At 41.9% G+C, this 17,133-nt stretch overlaps 1 protein-coding gene across 1 annotated transcript in view; it reads left to right on the top strand.

Annotated features, from left to right (window-relative positions):
* Positions 1-7,152, top strand: part of ndufaf6 (NADH:ubiquinone oxidoreductase complex assembly factor 6) — a 30,762-nt gene extending 23,610 nt beyond the window's left edge. The window contains exon 9 of the mRNA XM_083989347.1: positions 6,504-7,152. Coding sequence (XP_083845473.1) covers positions 6,504-6,632 — 129 coding nt within the window. The 3' untranslated portion in view covers positions 6,633-7,152. The remainder of the gene's footprint in view (positions 1-6,503) is intronic.
* Positions 7,153-17,133: the final 9,981 nt, after the last annotated feature.

Here is a 17,133-nt window from a genome sequence, read left to right as displayed (position 1 = left end):
GAAAGTCCCAAATCCACCTGAATATGAAGAATTGCTTTCGTTCTTAGTCGTTATAAATGCTCAAACGTTCACAAACACACATATACAGTATCTGTAGCTGATGGTGTGTTTCATTTTCACTGGAAGTCGGAAATCGGAGCTCGGAAACAGCGTAACCCCCGAGTTGAGCACTTTCCAGTTGAAAAACGAACACGGAAGTCGCAAAAATGGCCGATTAAAGCAGAAGTAAGCGATCCGGTGGTTTTGGCTAACTTCCTGTCAGCTGATGGAGTTAGTAGTCCCCGCCCTCGTCCCTACGTCACCACATTCACGCGCATCCCTTGGCTGCACACAGAGAGGACCGCCCCTTTATGCCGTTCTCTCTCCTCATTGGATAAAGGTTGTAGGATACAAGGAAAGTTTTCTCCTGGGCTCAGAGCAGAGGGACTGACAGACCCGTGTTTCAGACCAAACACTCTATGTAAGTGATTGCTGTCGGAAGATATAACTATTTAAGACTTATATTAACACAAATATAATGCTTACTTCTGCTTTAATAAAATGAAACCCAAATACAACAATTATATAAAAGGAAGGGTGCTCTTGCGCTTCAGCCGGTAAATCGGTGCTCTCAGACAGGACCAGTAGGTAGGAAGGTGCAATTGGGTCACTTCCGCGAGGACTAAACCCAAAAGAAACAACTGGAGCACTCGATATAATGCAGGAATTTAATACAGGTGCACAACACCTAACGTTTCGACGCAATGCGTCTTCATCAGAGGTAAGCCGAACATATAGTCTACTTGCCAGCCCATAGGGCCCCATTGTGAACCCGGAAATGTTGAGTACCCCAAAGTTTTATGTTAGAAATAGATAGTATGGGTCCCCAGTATTCAGAAACTGCCGGATGCTAACTTATATATATTGGGCAATTAGCATAACAGACATAATTAGCATAAATTAGCATAATTTCCTATATGGGCAATATTTCACCAAAATTGACTTGGCTGATCTGGGCAATATTGGAGTGGTTTTAGGGGTTATTGATGATGCTGAATCCATTTCTGACATTTTCAAAATTCAAAATGGCTGTCTAAACCGGAAGTGACCAGATTTTAACTGCCAGTGGGCCGATTTTGATGGATTTCAAAATCTGGTCATAGGTTTAGACAGCCATTTTGAATTTATTATTATTACAGATGTTATTTACATTTACAGACCATGGAAGGTTTTAATGTTGTAAACTGAACAGCTGCCTCTGTTTTGGAAATAAAAGTCATCTAAAGAGTCTTAAAGAAACAAAGGAGCTTCTTTCCTGTTTTTAATCTGAAGTGTTAATGCAAAAAAACCTCTTATCACTGAGCTTCTCCTGCAGCTCAGTGCCAACAGGAGTAGATGTGTTATTATGGGATGTTTTAGGGAGAGAAGAGGAAACATCATTAAAAGGAGTCGAGTCGCTGCTGAACGGAGGAAAACTCCTCAGGACGTTCATCACCACGACAACGTGTTTTTAACTCTGAGATACGAAGCAGGAGAACGACTGAGACGGAAATAGAAACTCACAGAAACTCTCAGAAACTACTCCTCCTTTTCTGCCTCCTCCTCTTCTAACTCTTCTTCCTCTTCCCTCCTCTTCTTCCCTCTCCTCTTTCTCCTCCACCTCCTCCCCCTCCTCCTTCTTCTTCCTCCTCCTCCTCCTCCTCCTCCTCCTCCTCCTCTTCCTCTTCCTCCTCCTTCTTCCTCTTCCTCCTCCTCTCTCCTCCTTGTCCTCCCTCTTCCTCCTTCTCCTCCTCCTCTTCTTCCTACTCTTCCTCCCTCCTCCTCCTCCTCCTCCACCCTCCTTCTCTTCCTCTTCCTTCCTCCTCTTCTTCCTCCTCCCTCCTCCTCCTCCTCCTCCTCTTCCTCTTCCTCTTCCTCCTCCTCCTCCTTCTTCCTCCTCCTCCTCCTCCTCCACCCTCCTCCTCTTCCTCTTCCTCCTCCTCCTCCACCCTCCTTCTCTTCCTCTTCCTTCCTCCTCTTCTTCCTCCTCCTCCTCCTCCTCCTCCTCTTCCTCTTCCTCTTCCTCCTCCTCCTCCTCCTCCTCCTCCTCCTCCTCCTCCACCCTCCTTCTCTTCCTCTTCCTTCCTCCTCTTCTTCCTCCTCCTCTCTCCTCCTCCTCTTCCTCCTCCTCCTCTTCCTTCCTCTTCTTCCTCGTCCTCCCTCCTCCTCCTCTCTTTATGCCTATGCTTCCACCTCCTCATCTTCCTCCTCCTCCTTCCCCCACCTCCTCTTCCTCCTCCTCCTCTTTCTTCCTCCTCCTCCTCCTCTTCTTCCCTCTCCCCTTCCCCTCCTTCTTCCCTCTCCTCCTCTTCCTCCTCCTCCTCCCTCCTCCTCCTCTTTCTTCTTCCTCCTCCTCCTCCTCCTCCTCCTCCTCCTCCTCCTCTTCCTCTTCCTCCTCCTTCTTCCTCCTCCTCCTCTTCATCCTCCTTGTCCTCCCTCCTCCTCCTCCTCCTCCTCCTCCTCCTCTTCCTCCTCTTTCTTCTTCCTCCTCTCTCCTCCTCCTTCTTCTTCCTCCTCCTCCTCCTCCTCCCTCCTCCTCCTCCTCCTCCTTCCTCCTCTTCCTCCTCCTCCATCTCCTCGTCTTCCTCTTCCTCCTCCTCCTCCTCCTCCTCCTCCTCCTCCTTGTTGTGTCTGAGTTTAAACTCTCCGGTCACAAAGACTCAAAGAGAAAATCAGATTTGATTCTTAATAAACCACATTATGATGCAGATGTTGTTGCTGCATAAACACACAATGACTGACAGATAATAGAGAGTGTGTGTGTGTGTGTGTGTGTGTGTGTGTGTGTGTGTGTGTGTGTGTGTGTGTGTGTGTGTGTGTGTGTGTGTGTGTGTGTGTGTGTGTGTGTGTGTGTGTGTGTGTGTGTGTGTGTGTGTGTGTGTGTGTGTGTGTGTGTGTGTGTGTGTGTGTGTGTGTGTGTGTGTGTGTCCCTGGAATCACTTTAGCATTAATAAACACTCGAACACCTCCTGATATCTATTTACACTCTCATTACACCGAGCTGCGGAGCTTTTCATTAGAGCAGCTTTACTGTTCACAGATGCTAAATAAATCATTAAACGAGGACGAGGACGTATAATTTCTCCTAAATTAAACCTCACACAGAGAAGAGGCTGAGCCCTCTCCTCTAAACTTTATGTTCACTGGCTACGAAGTTTAAAAAAAAACAGCTCATTGTAGTTGATTTAAAACCTTTAATCAGCGTGTAAATGTCACACAGGATGCACAATAACTCCTTTTAACCGATAACTTCCTGCTTCTTATAACTATCTATAACAACACGATAACTGATAACATTATTAATAGTTTATATACACAACTGAGGTTAAGAAAGATAAAGATAAGATAAGTTAACATTCCCGACAGAAAAATGCGATTTTGCCGCATAAATTTTGCCGTTTTCCATGCAAAATGCACAAAACATGTGGGATTGCATAATTTCATAATCCCTGCATTTCTATTGCAAAAAAGTCGAATGTACCTTTTGCATAAAGTTGAAAATGTTGCACGTTAACTTCACATGGGAGTCGCCAATTTCCCCCTGTTGCCTCGGGAACGTTATGAAGTGACGTGATTACGCAACGTGAAATGTTATGGCCTTGCATGAGAAGATAAATGAAACCAGAAAAGCTTGCAGCAAACAAACGAATGAATAAAAGATGGATCAGTCTCACTAAACAATGAGAATAAGTGCAAAAATGTCCCACAATTTTAGCAAAAATTCTAAAAAATGCAATGGGGATTCATGCAACTTTATGAACTTTATGAAATTGCATGAATCCCCATCGCATTTTTTAGGAAAACACACCGCTGCAGGCTGCATCATAAGGGTTTTTACTGCAGCAATCACAAAAACTCAGTGTTTTTCTAGAAGGACCGGATAAGATAAGAATGAATGAATTAATTAATCCCCTAAGGGGAAGATTCAAAAGCTGGGATGTAAGTGTTGAGTAAAGATGAATTTAACATCACAGCTCTGCCTCTGACTTTACTAAAACAACAAAAACACTCTTCAAATATCAACATTTATTATTGTTTGAAAGGCAAATGGACAGAAAATGAGCCAAATCGAGGCTGATTATGATTGGCTCTAGTCATTATCAGACGTATCTGTGTAATTATCGGCCAATGTTTATGTTTAGCTGCGTTCCAGGCAGGCTTTTGAAACCGTAAATTACAGCTTCAAGTCACGACTGACGACTTTGTAGCGTTCCAGGCAACCCACTCGTGTTTTTCCGACCTGTTTTACCTGTGAAAGTCACTATAACGGCCACTCGTAACTTCTGACCCGTGAACTCGTACCAGATCGAACTGGTATGACTTCACAGGTCAGAAAAACACGAGTTACGGGTTGCCTTGAACGCACCATAACGTCTTGTCAGTCGATGGAGTTAGCAGCCCCCGCCCTCGTCATGGATCTATTGGTCCTCGTCCCTACGTCACCACATTCAGGCGCATCCCTTGGCTGCACACACAGAGGACCGCCCCTTTATGCCGTTCTCTCTCCTCATTGGATAAAACTGTAGGATACAAGAAAAGTTTTCTCCTCGGCTCAGAGCAGAGCAGAGTGACTGACAGACCCGTGTTTCGGTCCAAACACTCTATGTAAGTGATTGCTGTCGGAAGATATAACTATTTAAAGCAGAAGTGAGTGATATATTTGTGTTAATATAAGTCTTAAATAGTTATATCTTCCGACAGCAATCACTTACATAGAGTGTTTGGTCTGAAACACGGGTCTGTCAGTCACTCTGCTCTGCTCTGAGCCCAGGAGAAAACTTTTCTCGTATCCTACAATTTTTATCCAATGAGGAGAGAGAACGGCATGCAGGGCTGTGTGTGCAGCCAAGGGATGCGCCTGAATGTGGTGACGTAGGGACGAGGACTGTTATGGTGCGTTAAAGGCAGCCCGTAACTCGGGTTTTTCCGACCTGTGAACTCGTACCAGTTCGATCTGGTACGAGTTCACGGGTCAGAAGTTACGAGTGGCCGTTATAGTGACTTTCACAGGTAAAACAGGTCGGAAAAACACGAGTGGGTTGCCTGGAACGCTACAAAGTCGTAAGTTGTGACTTGAAGCTGTAATTTACGGTTTCAAAAGCCTGCCTGGAACGCAGCATTAGCCAAAACGACCGGATCGCTTACTTCTGCTTTAAGACTTAAATTAACACAAAAATATCACTTACTTCTGCTTTAATGTAAGTATCAAACAGAATTTTGGTATGTTTGATTCCTGCATCAATAACCAGGCAAAACTTTTTAAAAAGAACATAAATAGCAGATGGTCTCTTCTTGTGACCCCCTGACTCTGTCCTGTGTCCTTCATGTAAACGCCTCCGCTGCAGGAAAACACTGGCTATTATTTGTAGTTTCCAGATGATGAGCGATGAGAACAGTCAAAACACTGTAGCTACTTCAGTCTGAACACAACAAACCTCCTCAAAGTGGAGCCACGGCCTCAACCTCTGCACTGCAGCTCAACTGTGTGTGTGTGTGTGTGTGTGTGTGTGTGTGTGTGTGTGTGTGTGTGTGTGTGTGTGTGTGTGTGTGTGTGTGTGTGTGTGTGTGTGTGTGTGTGTGTGTGTGTGTGTGTGTTGCTCGTCTACGTGCGCAGGCCGACTCGACCACCTGAGGTTTTTTTTTCTCTCTCACCGTACCGCTGAAAGTTTAATTCAGACGAGTGTTGAGTGAAAACAGCAGGAAGTGAAGGTGAAAGCTCTGCATGGAGCTCATTTGAATTCATGAAGCTTTATTTAAACAGAGCTGAGCCAGGTAGAGCAGGTACAGGTGATCGGACTGGAGTAAGATCTAATCAAGTGTTTTAGCTTCAAAATAAAGGTAGATGTTTGTGTTAAAGCTCCTTCAAAATAAAGGTAAAGATTTGTGTTAAAGCTCCTTCAAAATAAAGGTAAAGGTTTGTGTTAAAGCTCCTTCAAAATAAAGGTAAAGATTTGTGTTAAAGCTCCTTCAAAATAAAGGTAAAGATTTGTGTTAAAGCTCCTTCAAAATAAAGGTAAAGGTTTGTGTTAAAGCTCATTCAAAATAAAGGTAGATGTTTGTATAAAGGTAGGTGTTTGTGTTAAAGCTCCTTCAGTATAAATGTAGATGTTTGTGTTAAAGCTCCATACAGTATAAAGGTAGATGTTTGTATTAAAGCTCCATACAGTATAAAGGTAGATGTTTGTGTTAAAGCTCCATACAGTATAAAGGTAGATGTTTGTGTTAAAGCTCCATACAGTATAAAGGTAGATGTTTGTGTTAAAGCTCCATACAGTATAAAGGTAGATGTCCATGTGTAGTGTGATTATAAAGCAGCTCTAGGTTCTATATTAATACTGTGAAAGTATCAAAGCCTCAGTCCACAGAGAAATGCACACAGCCTGTATTCAGAAACTGAGCCTTAAAACCAGCCGTCAGGACTTCCTGTCACTTTGTGATGTCACAACTAAGCCCCGCCCCCTGATCAAACTCTCCTTCTTCTGCAGGTGGTGTTGGAGGACTACCTGCAGAGGGTCAGGAAGGCAGATTTCGATGTTTTCCACCCCAGTCTGAAGAACAGAAACCCCCTCCTCCCCGTGCAGCTGTACCTCCGCTCCTGGAAGAAGACCTACTGATGTCATCAGCTCCTCCTCCTCCTCCTCCTTCCTCCTTCTACTCCTCCTCCTCTTCCTCCTCCTCCTCACACCCCAGTGGTTCCAGTGTGACTGACGCCTCTGGGAGCTGCAGAGACTTGGAGCTGCAGAGACTTCACCTCTCTGGAGGATTCACTGTGTTTTCAAACACAACACACACACACACACACACACACACACACACACACACACACACACACACACACACACACACACACACACACACACACACACACACACACACACACACACACAGTCGTCGTCTCCATCAGTGTTAATCAATAACTATTAATTACGTTTAAATTCATTCTGTGGTTTTAAGTGACGTCCTCCTTCGTCCTCAGTGTCTCCGTCACTGTAAAGACAAACACTGGCCTTCACATTAAATAAACAGTGTGTGTGTGTAGTGTCTGCAGCTGCTTAAAGGGATAGTTCAACATTTTGGCAAATTGGCCCATTGCCATAATCTCTATAGTCATAGCAGTAGGTTCGTTACCTTTAATTGTCGGTGCAAGCTGTTTTTAGAACGGCGGAGCAGAGCCGTGAGCTGCTCAGAGCTACGCTACGGAGGCTCATGGGATTTTTTTTTTTGGTTTCCCTCATCAAACTCATCAAATACACAATCCAACAACTCCACAACGCTCTGGTGGACAAGTTGTGACCTGCACATTCACCACGCTATGAGATAATAACACAACGTTACCACACAGAGTTGTTTTAGAGGGAAATTCATGCAAAACCGCTGATGCACGTTGCCTTCAGGGACAGTTTTTCACCAAGAAGTCTCTGTATTTCCCTCTAAAACAACTCTGTCTGGTAACGTTGTGTTATTATCTCATAGCCTGGTGAATGTGCAGGTCACAACTTGTCCACCAGAGCGTTGTGGAGTTGCTGGATTGTGTATTTGATGAGTTTGATGAGGGAAACCAAGAAATCCCATAATGAGCCTCCGTAGCGTAGCTCTGAGCAGCTCACGGCTCTGCTCCGCCGTTCTAAAAATAGCTTGCACCGACAATTAAAGGTAACGAACCTACTGCTATGACTATAGGGATTATGGCAATGGGCCAATTTGCCAAAATGTTGAACTATCCCTTTAACTTGAATCAGGTTACTGGTGCTTTTATTGTTGAAGTCCTCTCAGTGATGGATTATAACACGTTTAATTCTCCGTCTCTCTGAGTTATTATTGATTATTTCTCTCCTCTGATTCGCCTCAACTATAAAATATGAGAATATAATATATTATTATTATTCACAGTTTGTTTGTCGGCCTGGAAAGAGCAGCAGCCCCACCCCTCAACCTGTTTTCTGTTCTGTTTTTATCTGTATTTTTTATTTAATTTCATCATCATGTGAAGAAATGAAAGCTTGAAAACTTTTAAGTTGGAGTTCAGAGTAAAAAAAAAATAAAAAATAAAAAATAAAATGCAGCTGGAGCAGGAGGTCGAGGTCGAACCGGAGCTTCACACAAATAAAATGAAGACTTGACTGATGCTTCACCTTGTTGACTTTAGAGGAAGTGACTGAACTAAATAAATAAACTCCAAAGTCGGACCAAACTAAAACTTTAGACGGAGGAGGAGGAGGAAGAGGAGGAGGAGGTCTGTGTCTGTGACCGCGACGACAACGACATCGTCACAAACCCTTATGGGGAAACAAGCAAACAAACAAAACCCCCCAAAAAATGCTGCCACAAGAGCTTTCTGTCGGTTTCCGTGGCAACAGAGGATGTTTTATTTCTCCAGTTGCTCATTCAGTAGAAAAAAAAGAAAAAAAATGTTTGAAACAGCAGCTTTGTTTGTTTGTTTGTTTGAACAGAAACATGTAAATCTGTGAAAGACAATGAGGAGGAGGATGTTCACTGTGTGTGTGTGTGTGTCTGTGTGTGTGTGTGTTACTCTGTATCAGTGTCGCACCTGACGGACAGGAAGCTGATGATGAACCAGTCGACCAATCACTGCTCTGCTCTGTTTGATGATGTCACAGCTGAAGGATCTACTGTAGAAACCTCCAGTGTCTCAAATAAATAAAAACACAAATCATGTTTTGATTTTGATTTTGTTCGTCGTCTTCTTGTCTCTTCGCATCTTCGGGGCTGTATGTTCCTAACATTTTAGGTCTAAAAGAAGGAATATGTAGATTTTCAGTTTAATGTCTCCTGTTTTGCGGTAGTTGTGTCTGTCCCCGCATCGCCACGGCAACGATGAATGGGAGCGGATGCAAGTTCTGCTGCTTAGGCTGTTTCCATCCCTCAAAGCCACAGACAGCGTCAGATGGCGACTCAAACATGCACCCAGAAGTTTATTTACTTCAACAAGCCGACATGTTTGTAAAACTAGATTGTGCGAGACCCAAGTTGACGCTCGGTGTGTTCAGGTGCAGTTGGAAGCTCCCGTTTGTGTCATAAACACAGGAATATCAACTCTAACTAACTAAAGTAACTTCTGGGTGCATGTTTGAGTCGCCATATGACGCTGTCTGTGGCTTTGAGGGATGGAAACAGCCTAAGCAGCAGAACTTCAATCCGCTCCCATTCATCTTCAGATTCCTTCTTTTAGACCTAAAATGTTAGGAACATACAGCCCAGAGTTGAATTTGCCCGGAATTGTCCTTTAAAGACTTTAATAATGAAGTGATTTGTTCTGGAAATGAAGAAAAATCACTGAATCCTGAAAAACACTAAACATTAAAACAAAAATAAGACTCAGGAGTCTCTGAGGAACAAATACAGTTTATCTCCAGGATCTTTTTTCTTGTTAAATCTCTATGAAAACAAACAAACCTTGAGAGTTAGGGGACAAAAAAAATGGAGGATGGATTCTTTCTCTAAATTTTAATTTTTCTATTAAAAACAAAACAAAATGTAAATTCCTAAACTGACTTTTCTCTTTACTTGAAAACTAATCAAATAAAAGCTCCAACGTGACGTCTCCACTCAGTTTAAAGGTTCATTTAAATCACTGTTAGAAGAAGAAGATAATAATCACTTGTCAATAAATCAGTATTTATAATCCAGTAACATTAAATCACTCTAAATGTTAACTTAAAACTGTATCTGAGTGCTGCACACCATGTATGGTTTAATTTAGATTTTATAGATAACATTTTTAATATCTATATAATCTGTGTTCTGGTTTCATTTAATTTAATTTGACTATTATGATATAATATATATTAAGAATAAGATCACGTTATTAATCCACAAAAGGAACAAATTTTATACACATAATTACATCTTATTATATTATATGTAAATAAAACCAAATAATCTTCCCACAGTGGCAAAACAAACACGTGTTTAACATGTTTAATATGTTAAATTGAAAGTGATGCTGTATAATTGTCGGTCTAGATGATCATTTCCCAGTAAATTTAACACTGTGTCACTTTGTTCTAATTGGTTGTTGTTGCTTCACTTGACATTTGATTATTTTGTTCAGTAGTTTTCTCTCAAATCAGTTGAACAATAGATAAAGAGAGGAAGAATAATAGAATAAAGAATTAAAAATGGAAAATGTTTTATTTTCTCACCACTTTTCTCCACAGTTTAATAAAACTTCATATATTTTTAACTTTCTCTCTCTCCAAGGTGTTTTTTGTTTTGTGAGATTTCTGTCTCTGGATGTTTCCCACTTTCCCGAAAATCTGGTTTGATCTGGTTTCTCTCTCCTCTTCCTCCTCCTCCTCTTCTTCCCTCTCCTCCTCCTCCTCCTCCCTCCTCTTCTTCCTCCTCTCTCCTCCTCCCTCCTCCTCCTCTTCCTACTCTTCCTGACATTGACAACCGTCAGGAGGCGTCTGAGCTGAGAGCAGCAGCGTGAACACATGAATGTAAAGCAGCAGGGAGGAGGAGGAGGAGGAGGAGGAGGTGGAGGAGGAGGTGGTGAGGGGGTGAAAGCACTTTGCTCCCTGGATAAATAAAAGATGGAGGCGTGAGAGGCGTTAGCTACATAATGAGACAGAGAGAAGACTGATCCAGGCTCAGCGTGAACGTCGCGTCCTCGTAGAAAAACCTGACGCTGCAAATTTACTGTAACCAACTCTGAGTTTTATGACACAAAAATAAAAATAAAAATATACTTATGAATAATGCACAAAACACAGCTCGTCACCTTCAGAGCCACCGAGGAAACTAAGAGGAAACTAAGAGGAAACATAAAGGAAAAAGAGGAAACATAGAGAGGAAACTAAGAGTAAAAATACAGGAAACAAAGAGGAAACATAGGCTACAGAAAACTAGGAAACATAGAGGAAACAAACAGGAAACGTAGAGGAAAAATAGAGGAAACAAAGAGGAAACAGAGGAAACAAAGAGGAAACATAGAGAGGAAACAGTAAAAATACAGGAAACAAAGAGGAAACATAGAGGAAAAAAGAGGAAACATAGAGGAAACAAAGAGGAAACTAAGAGTAAAAATAGACGAACAAAGAGGAAACATAGGCTACAGAAAACTAGGAAACCAAGAGGAAAAATAGAGGAAACATACAGGAAACGTAGAGGAAAAATAGAGGAAATAAAGAGGAAACATATATGTTTTTAGGGTCAAACTTCTGTCCGTATCAACATTGACCTCTGGGACAAATGAGACGTAACAACAGGAATCAAACCCTGGATGTTATAAACAGTATAAACAGTATAATGTATATATGTGTTGTTCTTGTTTTGTTGTGTTACTGTGCCAAACTGTCCTGTACATGTTTCTGACAAGTTTTACTTTTCCTCTGCCAGCAGTTTGAAACTGTTTAAGAAGAAGAAATACAAAGAAAAAAAAACACAAAGATTGAATTCTTATGAAATAAAGGAATTGAGTAAATGTTGGTGGTTATAGGTGGTATAGGGTTTTGTTGTACTTATGGAGACGTGTACATTCATATATGTCTACACAGGGGCACTGGGAGGAAGCAGATTATTTATATCATGTATTAATATATGCAGAAGGGGTGGGAGAGAATAAATTTTACTTTTCACTCCTTTTTAAGTAGCCTACGCAACTTATTAATTTGTCTGCTATGTCTTCATGGCACGTCCTTTTTTCATTTTACTCAACTTATTTGCATATTCGAAAGAAACACACACTTCACTTCAGTATTGAGATGTTCAAACGATGTCTCGTTATTTATAACTGTGTTATTCTGACAATTATAATAAAGTATTGAATTGAAATGTATATATAGATCATTTCCACATATAACATATCACACAAATATAGATATATATATACATTATACATTATGTTTACTGTAATAAGATTTGGCGTCTTCCCACGCCTTTCGAACATAAACAAGTGTAAAGTTTTGTTGCCGTCTCGTTTCGTGTTGTTGTCTTGTATTTATTGTTGTTTGTTTTCATTTTGTTCTACTTTTATTCTGTGTTCAAATAAACTTTCATTCATTCATTCATTCATTCATTCATTCATTCATTCGATGGATATATGACATGTATGGGTTCATCCTGGTATGTTGTATAATGATGTGGTCTATCCAGTGGATGTATATTTATATGTGACATAATGTAGATTATCTAATGGTGTTTGTTTCTGCTTGTAAAGGAGAAGGTGGGACTCATCACTGGCTTACGTGTGTGTGTGTGTGTGTGTGTGTGTGTGTGTGTGTGTGTGTGTGTGTGTGTGTGTGTGTGTGTGTGTGTGTGTGTGTGGTGAATGAGTCCTCCACTCAGGCATCAGAGTGCAGTGAAGCCGGTGTGTTAATTATTCACATTATGGTAATTACAGCACTTTTCAGGACAGTGCAGCCGACACTTTGCCCACGTCTCACAACACACACACACACACACACACACACACACACACACACACGCACACACGCGCACACACACACCACGACCTCTGACCCTGAGCAGCAGCAGCAGCAGCTCGTGGTTTACGGCCGTTAGACGACCGCTGAGGTGGAATCTTCTCCTTCTATGATTAATTTATGTTTTCACAACAGGCTGCTGTGAGGTAAACACACACACACACACACACAAACAAGGACGGCCTGTTTGTGTGTCTGTGTGTGTTTGTGTCTGTGTCTGTGTGTGTGTGTGTGTGTGTGGAGCTGAAAGGCTTCAGTGATGACTCTGCTGTGAGATAAAAGCCTGAGTCATGGTCATTATGTTGAGGAGCAGCAGCTCTGATCGTCCCAGGACGTCACGCAGCTGCAAATCTAATATATTTACATACACATGTATGTCATATAGATTTTGATTGATGTTCATGTACAGTATATATAAATAGAATCAAAAGACAGATCTGTATATTTAAATTTGGTCTATAAGGCAGCATATACACATTTGCTTAAATAAGTTAGACACATATGACTGTAACATATAATTCCATATAAATATTCATTTTACATGGGTATATCATACACTGTATATTAGATTAGATTAGATTTAGATTTTATTGTCCTTTTCAGGATAATTGTTTCCACCTTCCATACAGCCTCGAGAAATATGTCATGTTACAAACGTGGCATCAAAAGATCACAGGCGTGTATCCTCAACCATACCTGTACATACATTCCCACATTTATATATACGCACAGATATACTGTATATACATATACGTTTTCCTACATTTACATATGTATGCATTCCCGAATTTTACATTATTTATTTATTCATTCATTCATTCATTTATTTATTAGATTAGATATATGAAATCATATCTTCATATATCCATATATAGGCATACTTGACATTATTTTAATGTTGATGTGTATTTACATTTGGGAAAATGGTCTCAGACTTTCAAACAGCAACATTTTGATATTGATGTACGATATACGTCTACAATATAAACAATGCACATTGTACAGTACAGTGGCGTGCACAGGAGGGGGGCAAGGGGGGCGGTCGCCCCCCCTCGTGGCCCAATTGTTGAAAAACGCGTGCTAAAGTGCCCTCTAGGAGCCAAAACGCGCGTTAAAGTGCCCTCTTGGAAGCCAAAACACGTGCTAAGTGCCCTCTTGGGAGCCAAAACGTGTGCTAAAGTGCCCTCTAGGAGCCAAAACACGTGCCAAGTGCCCTCTTGGGAGCCAAAACGTGTGCTAAAGTGCCCTCTAGGAGCCAAAACACGTGCTAAGTGCCCTCTTGGGAGCCAAAACGTGTGCTAAAGTGCCCTCTAGGAGCCAAAACACGTGCCAAGTGCCCTCTTGGGAGCCAAAACGTGTGCTAAAGTGCCCTCTAGGAGCCAAAACACGTGCTAAGTGCCCTCTTGGGAGCCAAAACGTGTGCTAAAGTGCCCTCTAGGAGCCAAAACACGTGCTAAGTGCCCTCTTGGGAGCCAAAACGTGTGCTAAAGTGCTCTCTTGGAAGCCAAAACACGTGCTAAGTGCCCTCTTGGGAGCCAAAACGTGTGCTAAAGTGCCCTCTAGGAGCCAAAACACGTGCCAAGTGCCCTCTTGGGAGCCAAAACGTGTGCTTAAGTGCCCTCTTGGGCGCCAAAACGCGTGATTAAGTGCCCTCATGGCAGCCAAAACGTGTGCTAAAGTGCCCTCTAGGAGCCAAAACGTGTGCTAAAGTGCCCTCTAGGAGCCAAAACGTGTGCTAAAGTGCCCTCTAGGTGCCAAAACGTGTGCTTAAGTGCCCTCTTGGCAGCCAAAACACATGATAAAGTGCCCTCTAGGAGCCAAAACGCGTACTATAGTGCTCTATAGGAGCCAAAACGTGTGCTAAAGTGCCCTCTTGGGGGCCAAAACACGTGTTAAAACAGGCCAAATCGACACTTTTTTAGTCTTAAGGTATCGATATTAAAACAGGCCAAATCGACGTTAAAAAAGGCCAACATTTTTTCGCCGCCGACCTGTGGTCGCCGGCCAAACACACCATGTCACTACGGTCTCACTCTTGTCATTTTCTGAAACTTGGCATCCCAGAAAGTGCCCTCTAGGAGCGACATCTAGGAGCCAAAACATGTGCTAAAGTGCCATCAGGGAAGCCAAAACGCGTGCTAAAGTGCCCTCTTCAGTGGCGAGGACGCGCTATTATGTGCCCTTTTTTTTTCCTTTTCGCCCCTGCCCTTCAAAAAGTCTGTGCACGCCACTGGTACAGTATGTGCTAGATATGTGTTGGATTGTTCCATGTATATACTTGAGAGAAATTCAGTTCATATACATAGCTTTAGCCTATATTAGATTTGTGTGTGAGGAGCAACATAGAAATAAATAGACATGAGGTTACGCTACAGTTCCTTTAGCATCTTGATAACTGAACGTAATTATCATTCTGGAGAGTTGATATCATACGGAGCACTAGTGAAGTTATTATCCTGTCAAAAATATAAAGTGAAAGGTCAATAAAAATATTTTTTCCTCCAATTTTTCAAAATATAAAAACACACACAGACTCTAAAGTTGCGTCAGCGTCACTTAAATGAGAAGAACACTGACTCTGTTTACAGGCTAACGAGCTACAACACAAACACACACAGGAGCAAATCAACATGTCAAAGCTGCTGTGTAAAGATTTCATCAGTGTTGAGCATATGGCTGTTTGCTGGAGGCAACACACACACATCTACACACACACTATCAACACACACACATCTACACACACACTATCAACACACACACATTAACACACACATCTACACACACATCAACCAGCAGAAAGGAGTTATTTGCTTGTGATCGCAACACAATCTGCCTGTGCGTAATCGCTCGCCTCAGTCACTGAACTATTTCCTTGTGTCAGATTGTGTGTGTGTGTGTGTGTGTGTGTGTGTGTGTGTGTGTGTGTGTGTGTGTGTGTGTGTGTGTGTGTGTGTGTGTGTGTGTGGGCTGACCACACAGAACAATACATTACATAAGTGAGATGACACAGTAGGTGAGTTAACTTATTACAGAGCAGGTGACATCATGTTCGTGTTGCCTTCATGGACCCGGGTGGAGAACGACAAAATGATGAAATGGTGGGTGGTTTTCTAACGGATAAAAGATTTCAAATTATTATTATAACACAACACATGAAAGTTTTCATATTGGCTACTTGTTAAAGGGGAAGTTCAACATTTTGGCACATGCAATCCCTATTGATTTGGCCACCAAGGGAACGGCCACAAAAACGTCATGGGGAAAACAAGCCGTTCCCCCAGCCTGCTATACTGTGAGAGCATGAATCATTGACCCACTATTTTAAAATGTAAAGACAACAATCGACCCCGATCATACTGATTTCTTTTAAATATATAGCTCTTTGTCAGCAGATACAAGTGATTCAAACTAAGACATGACAGATGACAAGCCAAGCGTTAGACAAAGGTTTAAATGCTGCGCTTTCACAGTTATCGGGTCCATCGTAAACACAACAAAGTAGCCTACCACATAGTCATGGTCCCACAAAAAACAACGAAAACCGGACATTTTCATGAATAATACTGTATACAGAGAAGTTATCAATACGTATTAAGTTTGTTTATCTGCTAATTGATGTAAACACAGTTAACGCTAAGTAGCTGCTCAGCTACAGGCAGCGTTAGCCGCTGTTAGCCTGGCTAACAGCGGCTAACGCTCAGTTTCCTCTATGTTTCCTCTATTTTTCCTCTTAGTGTCCTGTTAGTTTCCTCTATGTTTCCTTGATCGTTTCCTCTATGTTTCCTGTTAGTTTCCTCTATGTTTCTCTTTGATTCCTCTTTGTTTCCTCTATGTTTCCTCTTTGTTTCCTCTATTTTTCCTTTTTGTTTCCCGTATGTTTCCTCTTTGTTTCCTGTATGTTTCCTATTTGTTTCCCGTATGTTTCCTATTTGTTTCCTGTATGTTTCCTCTAGTGTCCTGTTCGTTTCCTCTATGTTTCCTCTTTGTTTCCTCTATCGCCGTCAAAACATAGTTTCTGGTCACGGCGAAGACGGCTTCCTTTTTTCTTTTTTCAGAGTTTAGAATTGTCGCTAATTAGACGGACCACGTTCAGTTTAAAGTTTAATAAATGTATTTGTATCAGGGACAATGTACAAATAACATTAGTCTCGAAATGAGAAGAGATGCCTTGTAGCCTACCAGATTTAGCTTACTAGCTACTTTCCATCCGTAGTCCCTGGGCAGGTGAATAAGAACAATAGAAAGGTAAATAATTATCCATTTACATAGCGTTGGGCCACCGGTTCTGCCATTGTTTGCAACTTGTAGCTAACTGCCAGCGCTTGGACCCGGAAATGGAATATTTGCCACGCGTGACGTCGCGCTTAACAGCCGGATTAAGGAGTCTTCGCTGTTGTTTGCTTCTAGTTTAGCTGCTGATGTTATTTAGCTTCTTGTTAGCATTAGCTGTCTCCTGCAGCTATCGGTGCTACAGGCTCCTCCCACTCAGCTGCTGCCTCTGTTTGAAGCTGAATAAATTAGTCATATTAATTTATTTATTTTCTTAAAGTATATTTTTGGGCTTTTTGCCTTCATTTGATAGCACACATAGACAGGAAAGGGGGAATGACATGCAGGAAAGGTCTGCCTGACGCGCGATTCGAACCAGTGCTGCCTGCGGTGAGGATTAGCC

Source organism: Trachurus trachurus, assembly GCF_905171665.1.
Source record: "Trachurus trachurus genome assembly, chromosome: 16".
Taxonomy (NCBI): domain Eukaryota; kingdom Metazoa; phylum Chordata; class Actinopteri; order Carangiformes; family Carangidae; genus Trachurus; species Trachurus trachurus.
This window is presented reverse-complemented; position numbering and strand designations above follow the sequence as displayed.